At 36.3% G+C, this 13,601-nt stretch overlaps 1 protein-coding gene across 2 annotated transcripts in view; it reads right to left on the bottom strand.

The window, feature by feature from the left end:
• Nucleotides 1–13,601, bottom strand: part of TRIM23 (tripartite motif containing 23) — a 59,729-nt gene that overhangs the window by 29,900 nt on the left and 16,228 nt on the right. For both annotated transcript variants that reach the window (XM_027863408.1, XM_027863409.1), the window contains exon 4: nt 2,252–2,530. In XM_027863408.1, coding sequence (XP_027719209.1) covers nt 2,252–2,530 — 279 coding nt within the window. The remainder of the gene's footprint in view (nt 1–2,251; nt 2,531–13,601) is intronic.

The following is a 13,601-nucleotide window of genomic DNA, read 5'->3' as shown; positions in this document are numbered from 1 at the left end:
GTCCTCGTGACTCCAAGGCCAGAGCTCTATCCACTGCACCACCTACCTGCTCCATACTCAAGGTCTTTTACCATCCTAGTTACCTTCCTCTGGATGCTCTCAAGTTGATCAACGTCATTTCTATCATGTGGTACACAGAACTGAACACAAAACTACAGATGTAGTGTGATCAGGTCAAAGTATAATGTTACTGCATTATTAATCTCATGTAGTCCTGAACATTATGCCTCTTTTAATACAAACTAAAATACACTAGCTTTATCTGAATAACTTATAAATGTGTTCAACATCAAAAGCCACGCCCAGATCCCTAAGATATCTGTCTGAGACCTCCTTCCAAGATGACCATTTTCTGAGCCAGGCTATTCACCTACCCTTAAATGCACAAATCTCCTCACGTCTTCTACAAGAATAAAATGAGATTTATTAATTTCTTCAATTAGATCTAGATAAAACTATATCTAAAGCATTTTCCTGATTAACCAGCTTAATAATCCTATCAAAAAAGGACATCAGGATATTGCTATGACTTGTTCTTGGTGAAGCTGTGCTAACCTTTTATAAGCACTAGTTCTTTTTTCTAAATGTTCATTAACCATCCTTTTATTATGTTCTAGAATTTTTCCAGGCATCAAAAACAAGCTTACTGCTATACAAATTGGTCCTCAAAGTATATCTCTCTTCCTTTCACAGTAAAATTTTCTAGAGAAAACAACATAACAGCTCTATGATTTTCTTTTACTCAATTCACTTTCCCAAAGAGAAACGAAATCTTTACTAGACAAAGGAAGGACTCAGAGAGACATGGCAGGATGAAGAATATTTCTAATACATCCTTACTATGAGAGACAGGCAGCTAGGTGGCACAGCAGATATAGCGGTAGGACTGAGATCAGGAAGACTACATCTTTCTGAGTTCAAATACGGCCTTAAACACTTACTAGCTGTATGACCATGGGCAAGTCACTTAACTCTGTTTGCCTAAGTTTCTCATCTGTAAAATGAGCTGGAGAAGTACTTTTACCAAGAAAACCCCAAATGAGGTCATGAAGAGTCAAACAGAAATGAAAAACAACTGACTGAACAACATGACAGATTGGAGGAAAGTTACCATTAACATCTATATATTTTATAGATTATTAAAAATACATAAAACTTAAAAGGACATGAAAGGGACAATGTGGTTCTTTCTAGGAGTTCATTCAATCTATGGGGGGGGGGGGTTAGGGAGGGGGGAGGTAACATAGATAATAATGACCCAGCAAAAGCAACTAAAAAGGAACAGACAAAGAGAACCAGAAGAGAACAATGTCACAAAAACCTAGAGGAAAGAGAATGTCCAAGAGGAGAGAGGAGTCAACTGTGTCAAATGTTGCAAATTGAGGCCCAGATCCAAGAATGCTGAGAATTCCGGAAGAGTACTAAGAAAAGAACAAATTTGGAGAGAATGGTTGCAGGTGAGTGATAAGACAGGAAGTCAGACTGTAAGGGGATGAAGAGTGAGAGGAGAGGAAGTAAAGGTAAGGAGCACAGACAGCTTTTTCTAGTTGTTTGGCTGACAAGGGGAAGAGATGCACACAAAGACTCACACAGAGCAATGAATGGGGAAAAAAAGCAAGCTCTCCATGCAAAGTAGCTATCACATTAAGCTAATTCTCATTTTAACAAAATAAGCAATAATACCTATCGTGGTGTTAAATTTCCCCAAAATCATTATTATAGAATTTAATTATGTATTTTTAATTTTTTAATTATGTATTTTTAATGAATTTACATTGCTATTCTCAAAGAAAGATCTGTGAGAAAGATTGAGTACCAAAATTAGATGAACCTAACTTTATAAGACTGTTGGGAACATGTATAAAAGATAGTACATGTCCATGGAAGAAAACTGAATAACAGCATGATGCTTTGGCACAAATACTGCCCTCAGAATCTCATTTATTACATATATAACCACAAAACAACAGGAGAAAGGGAGGATACTCTATGCTGGAGGTCTGATCACTTCTTCAAAAAACGAAAAGGAAGCTTTTCTAAAATTTTTGTTGGAAAGTTGAGAAATTAAACTTAACAATGACTTATCTTTACATTTCTTTTATAACAAAATGTTATTATTGCCAACCAGCTGACCATTTCAGTATTTCTCTTCCCTATTCCCTCTATGGGCTGAAGGACAGGCAACTAACTGGCCAGCTGATCCTTTTTCACTAACAAAGCTACAGTAATGATAATGAAGAAAAATAAATACCTTATGACCCTGGTGTTTTCCATATTCCTTGCAGACACAGCACATAAGAGGGCTGGCCTGACAAGCTTCTTCTAAGCAAACAAACTCTATGGCATGCACTTGGTGCTGGGAGCACATGGTCTTCTCATGAGGCTTATCCGCCAGAGGTACACGCCTATGCTTTGCAAGGGTCTTTGTAGAATGGGTAAGCTGGGAACACTCCGAACACAAGTGAGTAGCACAAACAGTGCAATACACTGATGCAACATGGGCTTCATCTTCATCACAGCGTACGATGCTCTGAAAACAAAATTATGGCATTAATACATTAACAGTGGATTCTAGTCACTAAAACTGTATAAAATAGAACAAAATACAAGGTGGCTTTTTTGGTGTAGTTTATATTGGTTTGGCTCATTCTGTAAGCTAAATAACATTCTTTTTTTCTCTGACTGACATTAAAAAATAGCTGCACTTATATAGTGCTTTAAAGTTTCGAAAACTCTTTGCATACATTATCTGATTTGATTCTTATAACAAATCTATGAGGTAGGGGTTGTTATAATCCCCGTTTTCAGAGACAAGAAATCTGAGGACGAGAGAGCTGAAGCATCTTGTCCAAGGTTACACAACTAGAAAGTGTCTGAAACCAGGTCTTCCTGTCTCCTAGTCCAACATTCTATCCACTATACCACCTACCTGCTCTAAAGTTTCCTGACACAAAATTTCCATGAATATATTGTTGATTATTTTTTTCCAAGATAGAATTTAAAAGTACCATAAGTGAGGTGAAAAATTATAACCTTTTAAGAATTTATTTAATTGATGTAACAGACTCACAATGCACTTCAAACATCATTTTGTCATGGCGATAGGCAGATAAGGTAGAAAAAAACTGAAAGCAATAATGAACTTAAAACAATCTGGAATTATGCAAAATAAGTCACCAAATTACTCATACGCTTTGATCCTGGGGTCCCACAACTAGGCATATACATCCTAAAATTCAAAAACAGAAAGCCTCCCTATATATACCAAAATATTTGCTGTGATGCTTTTTATGTTAGGAAAAAACTGAAAGAAAATAAAGGCTGCCCATAGATTGACCAAAAGCTGTACAAAATATGATATATGCAACATTATTATGATATAAGAAACTATGACTATGAGAAATTTGAATTAATGCAAAGTGAAGAAAGCTTAGAGAATATATGTAATGATTATAGTAAGGTAAACTAAAACTTAATTTACATAAAATGCAATGGCTAATCTTGACTATGAAGAAAATGAAATACTTTATTCTCTGAAGAATAGATGGAAAGGAAAGGAAAGATGCAGAGTAAAAAAAGAAAAAACCAACCAAACAGTTTGTGTCCAATCGGTCTATTTTTCTTTATTATCTGGGCTAATTCTATGGGCAGGAGGTAGGGGACTACAGGGGAGCCGGGGGGGGGCATAACAGGAAATGACTAATGTGAAAAACATAAGACATCAAAAAAACTTATGCCTCCTGCTTCCTTCAAGCCCAGATAAAATCCTATCTTCTACAGGAAGCCTTTGCCTTCCCAAATCCCTCTCAATTCCAATGCCTTTCCGCTGATGATTATTTCCTATATATCTTGTCTAGAGCTTATTTGTACATAGTTGTTTGCATGCTGTGTCTCCAATTGCAGGGTGTTCCTTTCTTTGTATCCCCAGTATTTACGAAGTGCCTGGCACACAGTAGGAACTACATTCTACGATCACACATTTAGAGCTGGAAGAGGCCTAAGAAGTCACTGATTTCAACCCTCTCATTTTATCAATGAGGATCTGAGGCCCAAATAGGTTAAGTGAACTGCCCAAGGCCACAGACGTCACAAATGGCAGTGCCAGGATGTGAAACTGTCCTCTGACTCGAGATCCAGGAGCTTCTGAGGCTGAATTCTACGAAAAGGCTGGCCTAGGCTTTCATTGCCCTCTCTGGCACTAAAGTGCCCTCAATGGCCACACTAGATCCTCATTTGAGTCCCTTCTCTCTTGTGGCAACTTCCTCAAGTCAGCTCCTGGGCCACTCACCCACCCTAACTCTTTCTGTACACTGTGCCAACCAAAATCCTGCTCTTTCCCACTGCAACTTAGAACAGAAAGTTGCCCCCAAAATTAAGTAATTGTGATATTATTATGGGACATTATGGGGAATATACAGTCATCCTTTCCACATCACAAATTTCCCCAACAAAGTTTCAATATATTGTGGATTGGCATAAGAAATTAAATGGGAATTTTGGGGAAATTTTGTGGAAGTCGCAGATGACACATAAAGGCCAGCAGACAACAAGAAAAAGTTTAGAAACTCAGAAATGCATAAAATATATGTATAATATTGCATAATATCAACACATTTTATCTTTTAATACCACAATAATTCAGAATTCTTCTCTGATATGATGGGAAGGCCAAAAAATTTAACACAGATTTTCCAGATCACCAGGGTGTTGCAACCCTAACCCCAGTGATATGAAAGGGATAACTGTACTGTCTGAGAAAGGTACTCAAATGAAAGTGAAATGTGAAACAAGCAGGTTCTTCCAATCTAGCATGAGCTGAGGCAACATAGAGGCAAGGAGGAGTTCTGGACTTAGATTCAAGGAAACCAATCAGAATGCTGTCCCAGACACTTATTAAATGTGTCACCTAAGGCAAGTCACTAAACTTCTATCACCATGAGTTTCCTCATCTGTAAAATGAACTTAACAAAGGAACCTATCTGACAAAGGTAGTGTGAAAATCAAGAGATGATAGGTGTAAGCATCTGCAAACCTTAATGTACTACATGTTACCTATTATCATTTTTATAATCACAGCATCTCCTATCTAACAGTCAGCAAAGCTGAGTACAGAAAGGCTTACTATGAGTAAGCAGACCATTAAAACACTGGCTGATTATTTGGCTATGGCACTCCATTAAGTAGACAAATACAAAATTGAGCCCTGTTTTGTGTGGCCCCTTCCTGCTTGCCCAGTGATGACAGGGAGGAGGCAATGAGTTCCAAGGATTATTATGCAGGGTTTCTTTCTAAAAACATTCATTTTAACTGGTAGTATACAAAAAGTAAGACCACTGTCCAATAGCAATTAGGTTAATATACTACTGGGGTACTGAATCATGGCAATATTTGCATTCTTGCTATAAATAAAGCCAGTAAACATATATAAAATAATAGTTAAATTAAAGGGCAGCACACAGACTCACCTTGAAGGAGTATATAAAGTAGCAATGGTTTCACTGTAAGTCAAAAGGCAATTAATATGTCAAGGAACATAAAAGCCATTTGCCTTTTTTACAAATGAATTTTAAAAATCAAATTGACAAGATTGGAGAGGCATGCTTAGAAGTTAAGTTTGTTTGAAAAAAGATCTAGGGTTTTGGTAACTGGAAGTTCAATATGAATCAAAATTATGATATGGCAACCAAAATAGCTGCAGTGCATTGAGAGACAGAATGTTCTGGAAAAAGGAAGTGATTGCTCTGCTGCATTTATAAGACCACAATTAGAGTTTTATATTCAGCTCTGATACCCTATTTTAAAAAGAAAACTAATAAAATGGAAGACCTCCAGAATAGGCCAAACAGTATGGTATACAGAGCCTAGAGTTCATGCAATATGAAGATCTGTTGAAGAAATGCGGGATGGTTAGCCTGAAGAAGATGACCCAACATAATTTAGATAAAAAGACTGACACCATAAGCAAACTAGGAGAGCAAGGAATAGTTTACCTGTCAAATCTATGGAGAAGGGAAAAATTTATGACCAAACAAGAGATAGAGAACATTATGCAATGCAAAATGGATGACTGATTACATTAAATTGAAAAGTTTTTGCACAAACAAAGCCAATGCAACCAAGATTAGAAGGGAAGAAGAAAGCTGGGAAACAATTTTTATAGCCAGTATCTCTGAGAAAGGCCTCCTTTCTAAAATACATAGAGAACTTTGTCAAATTTTTAAGGATGTAAGTCATTTTCCAATTGATAAATGGTCAAAGAATATGAACAGGCAGTTTTCAGATGAAGAAATTAAAGCTATCTATAATCATATGAAAAAAATGCTCTAAATCACTATTGATTAGAGAAATACAGATCAAAACAATTCTGAGGTACCACATCACACCTATCAGATTGGCTAACATGACAAAACAGGAAAATGATAAATGTTGGAGATGTGGGAAAACCGGAACACTAATGCATTGTTGGTGGAGTTGTGAACTGATCTAGCCATTCTGGAGAGCAATTTGGAACTATGCCCAAAGAGCTATAAAAATGTGCATACCCTCTGACCCAGCAATACCACTTCTAGGTCTGTATCCCAAAGGGAAAAGGACCCACATGTAGCACCTATTTGTGCGGTGACAAGGAATTGAAAATTCAGGGGATGACCATCAACTGGGGAATGGCTGAACAAGTTGTGGTATACGAATATAATGGAATACTACTGTGCTATAAGAAATGATGAGCAGGCAGATTTCAGAAAAACCTGGAAAGACACACATGAACTGATGTTGAATGAAATGAGCAGAACCAGGAGAAGATTGTACACGGTAACAGCCACATTGAGGATGCTGACTCTGCTAGACTTAGCACTTCTGAGCAACGCAAGGATCTAAGACAACTCCAAAAGACTCAAGATGGAAAATGCTATCCACATGCAGAAAAAGAACCATGGAGTCTGAAGGCAGAAAGAAGCATATTATTTGCTCTCCTTTTCTTCTGTTGTTTTATTTCTTCTTTCTCGTGGGTCCTCCCATTAGCTCTAATTCTTCTAATACATCATGACTAATGTGAAAATATGCTTAATATGAATGTATAAGTAGAGCCTATATAAGATTACACACCATCTTGGGAAGGGGGGAGGAGAGTGAGGGAGACAAAATTTTAAACTTAAAATTTTATGGAAGTGAATGGTGAAAACTAAAAATAAATAATTAACAAAAAAAGAAGACAACCCAACCAGAGACACAATTGCCGTCTTTAAGCATCTGAAGGACTGTCATATGGATGATTCGTTCTTTGTCATCTCAGAAGGCAGAAAGAAGAATAAAAGGTATAATGTGCAGAGGTAAATTTAAGATTGATATAAAGAAAAGCTGTTAAAAGATTATAGCTATGTTAAAGTAGAACAGGCCTGTAGAAGTAGAACAGGATTCTTTTTTTTAAATTTTGAGGAATACTTAACAGTATCTTTTTTTTCCAACTACATGTAAAGATAGTTTTCTACATTCATTTTTTATACAAGATTTTGAGTTCCAAATTTTTCTCCTTTCCTCCTGCCTTCCCCAATCCCCTCCCCAAAATGGTAATCAATCTGATATAGGTTATACATGTACATTCATGTTAAATATATTTTCACATAACTCATGTTGTGAAAGAAGAAACAGAACAAAAAAAGAAAAACCAGAGGGGAAAAAACCAAAAAAAGTGAAAATATGCTTCAATACACATTCAGACTCCATAGTTCTTTCTCTGGATGTGTATAGCATTTCCATCACGAGTCTTTTGGAGTTGTCTTGGATCACTGTATTGCTGAGAAAAGCTAAAGTCTTATCATAGTTGATCACTGCAAAATGTGGCTGTTACTGTGTACAATGTTCTCCTGGCTCTGTTCATTTCACTCAGCATCAGTTCATGTGTGTCTTTCCAGATTTTTCTGAAATTTGCCTGCTCATCATTTTTTACAGCACAATAAAATTCCATTAAATTCATATACCACAGCTTGTTTAGTCATTCCCCAATTGATGGACATTCCCTCAATTTCCATTTCTCTGCAACCACAAAAAGAGCTTCTATAAATATTTTTGTACATGTAGGTCCTTTTCTGGGATACACACTTAGTAGAAGTATTATTGGATTAAAAGGTATGTACAGTTTGCTTTCCCTTTGGGCATAGTTCCAAATTACTCTCCAGAACAGTTGTATCAGTTAACAACTTTGCCAACAATGCATCAATGTCCCAATTTTCCAATATCTCCCACAGTTATTATTTTCCTTTTCTGTCATATTAACCAATCTGACAGGTATGAAGTAGTACTCTCAGAGTTGTTTTAATTTGCATTTCTCTAATCAACAGTGATTTATTTTTTCATGTGACTACAGTTAGCTTTAATTTCATCTGAAAACTGCCTGTTCATATCATATCTCACCATTTACCAAATGGGGAATGACTTGCATTCTTATAAATTTGACTCAGTTCTCTATATATTTGAGAAATGAGTCCTTTATCAGAAACACCTACTGTAAAAATTGTTTCCTAGCTTTCTTTCCTTCCAATCTTGGTTGCATTGGTTTTGTTTGTGCAAAAATTTTTTAATTTAATGTAATCAAAATTATCCATTTTGCATTTCATAATGTTCCCTCTGTCTCTTATTTGGTCATACAGTCTTGTCTTCTCCATAGATCTGACAGTTAAACTATTACTTGCTCTCCTAGTTTGCTTATGGTATCATTCTTTACATCTAAATCATGTCCCCATTTTTAATTTATCTTGTTATACAGTGTGAGATGTTGGTCTACGTTCAGTCTCTGCCATATTATTTTCCAGTATTCTCCACAATTTTTGGTCAAATAGTGAGTTCTTATCCCAAAAGCTGGAATCTTTGGGTTTATTAAACAGTAGTTTACTAAAGTCATTTACTACTTGTGTCTTGTGTACCTAATCTATTCCACTGATCCACCACTCTGTTTCTTAGCCAGTACCAAACAGTTCTGATGATTGTCTCTTTATAATACAGGTTTAGATCTGGTACAGTTACGCCACCTTCCTTTGCTTATTATTTGTTGACTACAAAACAGGAGTTTGTACAAAACTACAAAATTTAGTAGACTAAATTTTGACCTAGTGTTTTCACTAGTAGTCATAAAATGCACAGAGACCTAAACAGAGGGAAAGGTCCTACTCATACAAAGTCACAGTAGCACTTTTTTTGTCCTATTCACTCTTTAAATTTTATTGTTATTTATTTATTTTTAGGATTTTTTTTTTTAATTTTGAGTTCCAAATTCTTCTCCTCCTTCTTCCACCCACTAAGAAGACAAGCAATATGATAATCAATTATACATATAAAATCATGCAAAATGTTTCAATGTTGGCCATAATTTTTTTTTTAAAAAGAGCAAAAAAAAAAAAAAAAAAAAAAAACCCCAGACAGAAAATCATGCTTCAATTTGCACTGAATTCATCAGTTCTCTCTCTGGAGGTGAACAGCATTTTTTCTTCATCATGAGTCTTCTGGAATTGTCTTGGATCATTGTATTGATCAGAGTAGTCAAGTCTTTAAGAGTTGATCATCATTATAACATTGCTGTTACTGTGCACAATTATCTCCCAGTTCTTCTCACTTTACTTTTTATCAGTTCATACAGGTCTTCCCGTGTTTTTCTGAAACCATGCCCCTCATCATTTCCCAAAGCACAATAATACTCCATCACAATCTTATGCTACAATTTACTCAGCAATTTCCCAACTGATGAGCATTCCCTTGATTTCCAGTTCTTTGCCATCACAAAAAGTTGCTACATTTTTGTATTCATAGGTCCTTTTCCTTTTACCTCTTTGGGAAGCAGACCTGGTAGTGTTATTGCTAGATCCAAGGGCATGCACAGTTCTAAAATTGTTCTTCTGAATGTTTGGACCAAATCACTACCCTATCTACAATTCATTAGTGTACTTATTTTTTCTTCATTACCTCCAGCATCTATCAAATCTGATAGGTTTGAGGTGGTACCTCAGAGTTGTTTTCATTTTACTTTCTCTAATCAATAGTGATTTAGAGCATTTTTTCCTATAATTATAGAGAGCTTTGATTTCTTCTTCTGAATAGTTGCTGTTAATATTCTTTGAACACTTATCAACTGGCAAACAGCTCTTATTTTCATAAACTTTCATAAACTATATTCACTGTATATTTGAGAAATGAGGTCTTTATCGGAGAAACTTTCTGTAAAAGGTTTTTCTATTCCTTCATTACCTATGGTACCTTTTAGCAAAATGTAATTTCACAGATTATCCCTTTAAATTTTTGCTTTCTCTGAGATCATATTTGCTCCCTCTGCCTTTTTTTAGTTCAGCTAAAGTACATTAGATTCTGCTTCAGCCCTTTAATTTTAACTCCATGTTGTCTTTCTGTTTTAATTATGTCTCTTGTAAACAACACATTGTTGGATTCCTGTTTCTAATCTCTTCTGCTATCTGCTTCCATGTTAAGGGTGAGCTCATCTCATTCACAACCACAGTTATGATGATTGTGTATTCCCCTCCATTCCATTTTTTTATTCTTCTCTCTCTTTTTATCCTGTCCCTCTCAAAAGTCTTTCTTCCTTCTAATCACTGCCTCCCTTAATCTGCCCTTCCTTTCATCATCCCCTCCCCTTTTTCTTATCACCTTCTTATATCATTATTGGGTATGTTACATTTCAATACACAACTGAGTGAGAGTGTGAGTGTGAGTGTGTGTGTGTGTGTGTGTATTCTTCTCTTTTTGAACCAATTTCTGATCAAAGTAACACTCAGGCACTGTCTGCCGCTCTCTGACCCATTTTCCCTCCCCTGCAAAAGCTCTTCCTTGCGCGCCTCTTTTACATGAGAAAGTTTTTCCCGTTCTACCTCTCTCTTCTGCCAACGCATCCCTCTTTCTCACCCTTTGATATTTTTTGGAGATTATTCCAATATAATCAACTCACATCCATGCCCCTTGTCACTGTAGACTCCTTTTAACTACCCTAATAACAATAAGGTTCTTAGGAGTTACATGTATCATCTTCCCATATAGAAATGTAAACAGTTTAACTTATCAAGACCCTTACCTCTTCCATGTTTACCTTTTTAGGCTTCTCAAGAATCTTGTGTTTAAATGTCAAATTTTCTACTCATCTTTGGTTTTTTCATCAGGAATGCTTGAACATTCTCTATTTCACTGAATATCCATTTTTTCCTTAGTTTTGCTGGGTAGGTTTTTTTTCCTTTTGTTTTTGTTTTTTTGACTATAATCTTAGCTCCTTTGCCTTTCAGAATATGACATTCCAAGCCCTTCTATTGTTTAAATGGAAGCCACTAAATCTTGTGGGATCCTACCTGAAGCTCCATAATAAACTGTTTCTTTCTGGATGCCTGAATTATTTTCTCTTTGACCTGGGAGCTCTGTAATTTGGCTTAACACTCCTGGGAGTTTTCATTTTAGGATTTCTTTTCAAGAGATAATTGATGGATTCTTTCAATTTCTATTTTACCCTTTGGATCTAAGATATTGGAACAGTTTTCCTTGATAATTTCTTTAAATATGATGTATAAGCTCTTTGTTTGATCATGGCTTTCAGGTAGTTCAATAATTCTTAAATTATCTCTCCTCAATCTATTTTCCAGGTCAGTTGTTTTTTTTCTATGAAACAGTTGACATTTTCTTCATATTCAAATATTTTTCATTCTTTTGACTGTGTTTTATTGTTTCTTGATTTCTCATTAGTTATTAGTTTCCACTTACCCAATTCTAATTTTTAAGGAATTATTTTCTTCAGTGACATTTTGTACCTCTTTTTCCATTTGGCCAATTCTGCATTTTCATCAGTATTTATTTTCTTAAGTATTTTTAAGCCTCTTTTACCTCTCTCTTTACATAATTTACATACTTTTCTTGCAGCACTCATTCTCCTCCCTAACACGCCCCCCCCCCCCATTTTGCCTCTACTACTCTTATCTCTTTAACACTTCCAGGAATATTTGTTGGGCTTAAGTCCAATTAGCATTTTTCTTTGAGGCTTTGTAGCTGTTCTCATATTGCTGTCTTCTAAGTTTATGTCTTGGTCTTCCCCGCCACCTTAGTAGCTTTTTTATGGTGAAATTCTCTTTTTGTTGTTTGCTCATTTTTCTAGCTTATTTCTTGACTTTGAACCTTATGTTCAAGTTGGACTGTATTCACCTGGGGTGAAGGGGGTGTGTGGGGAGGGCACTGTCCCAAGCTTTGGGATTTTTCATGCTGCTGATTTCAGAGCTAGTTCTGGGGGTCTGCAAGTTTTGGTGTTTCTAAGGTGGTATGATCCTGGAAGAGTATGGTCACTGTTCTCCTGGCTTGCATTCTGATCTCTATCCAAGAAGGATCGCTGATCCCCTGAAGCCACAGAGGCTAGCACTCTCTTTACCCTGAAGTACAACCAGAGCCCCATTGCTTCCTTGTCATTGACCCTCAGTGCTCTTCTCTACCCTGGAACTGGGACCCAAAACCAAAACCATGTATAGGCAATAGAGTTCCAATCAGTGCCAGCTGTACCCAGTGCCAGCAAAGGCTCCCCCGTAATCTTTTTCTTATCAGTGTTCCAACTCCTTTACCATCTCTGAGCTGAGAGCTCCTGAAGCTGCTCCAACAGTCACTGTTGCTGCCGCTGCCATGTATGTGCTCTACACAGGTTTCCATGCTGGTGTCACAAACTTCTCCTGCCAACTCCTAAGTTATCTTAGGCCAGAAAAATGTCTGACCCTGACCTTTTGTTGGCTCTGCTGCTCTAAAATTTGATTTGAGGTGCTATTTTAAAGTTGTTTGGAAGGGAATGTTGAGAGAGTTCATCTGGGTTGCCTCTAACCCGCCATCTTGGTTCCACCTCAGCAGTACTTTTTTTTTTAACATTAGCAAAGAACTGGAAGGAAAATAAGGACCCTCTGATTGGGCAATGACTGAACAAAGTATGGTATGCTAATATAACAGAATATTATTATGCCATAAGAAATGACATATATAAAGAATTCAGAGAAACTTGGGGAGACTTTTGTGAACTGATACGGAGCAAAATAAGTAAAACCAGGAGAACAAATTACATGATAACTACATTATAGTAAAGGAAAATTATGCTGAAAGACTCTAAACTTGGAAAATTTCATTGACAAATCATGACTTCAAAAAACAGATGGTGAAAAGCATGTTATCATGGAATGCAGTACACATCTTCAGACATAGCCACTGCATTTATTTGTGTTGGCTTATTATTTGTCACAAGGAAAAACGTATTGGAAAAAACAAAGAGGTCGTAGAATGTAACAGTCATATAAAAAAACTAAAAACAAAAAACACCAGCAAGATATTTGTTTTAAAAAACTATAACTGTTATGGGAGATGCCCAGAGTCCAAACAGAAAAGGACTTTTTCAAAATGAAATATTTATTTTTAGTATTCTTTTTCTTGAAATGTTGAGTTACAATTTCTCACCCCTCTCTCCTGCCTGTCCCTCACCTATTGACAGGGTAAGAAATATGATACTGAATATATATGTGAGATCATTCAAACCATATTTCCTTATTAGCTATGGGAAGGAAGGAAGGAAGGAAGGAAGGAAGGAAGGAAGGAAGGAAGGA

This window comes from Vombatus ursinus, unplaced genomic scaffold, assembly GCF_900497805.2.
Source record: "Vombatus ursinus unplaced genomic scaffold, bare-nosed wombat genome assembly UNPS02014772.1, whole genome shotgun sequence".
In the NCBI taxonomy this organism is placed as follows: domain Eukaryota; kingdom Metazoa; phylum Chordata; class Mammalia; order Diprotodontia; family Vombatidae; genus Vombatus; species Vombatus ursinus.
The sequence above is the reverse complement of the archived record's forward strand: the minus strand, read 5'-3'. Positions and strand labels throughout refer to the sequence as shown.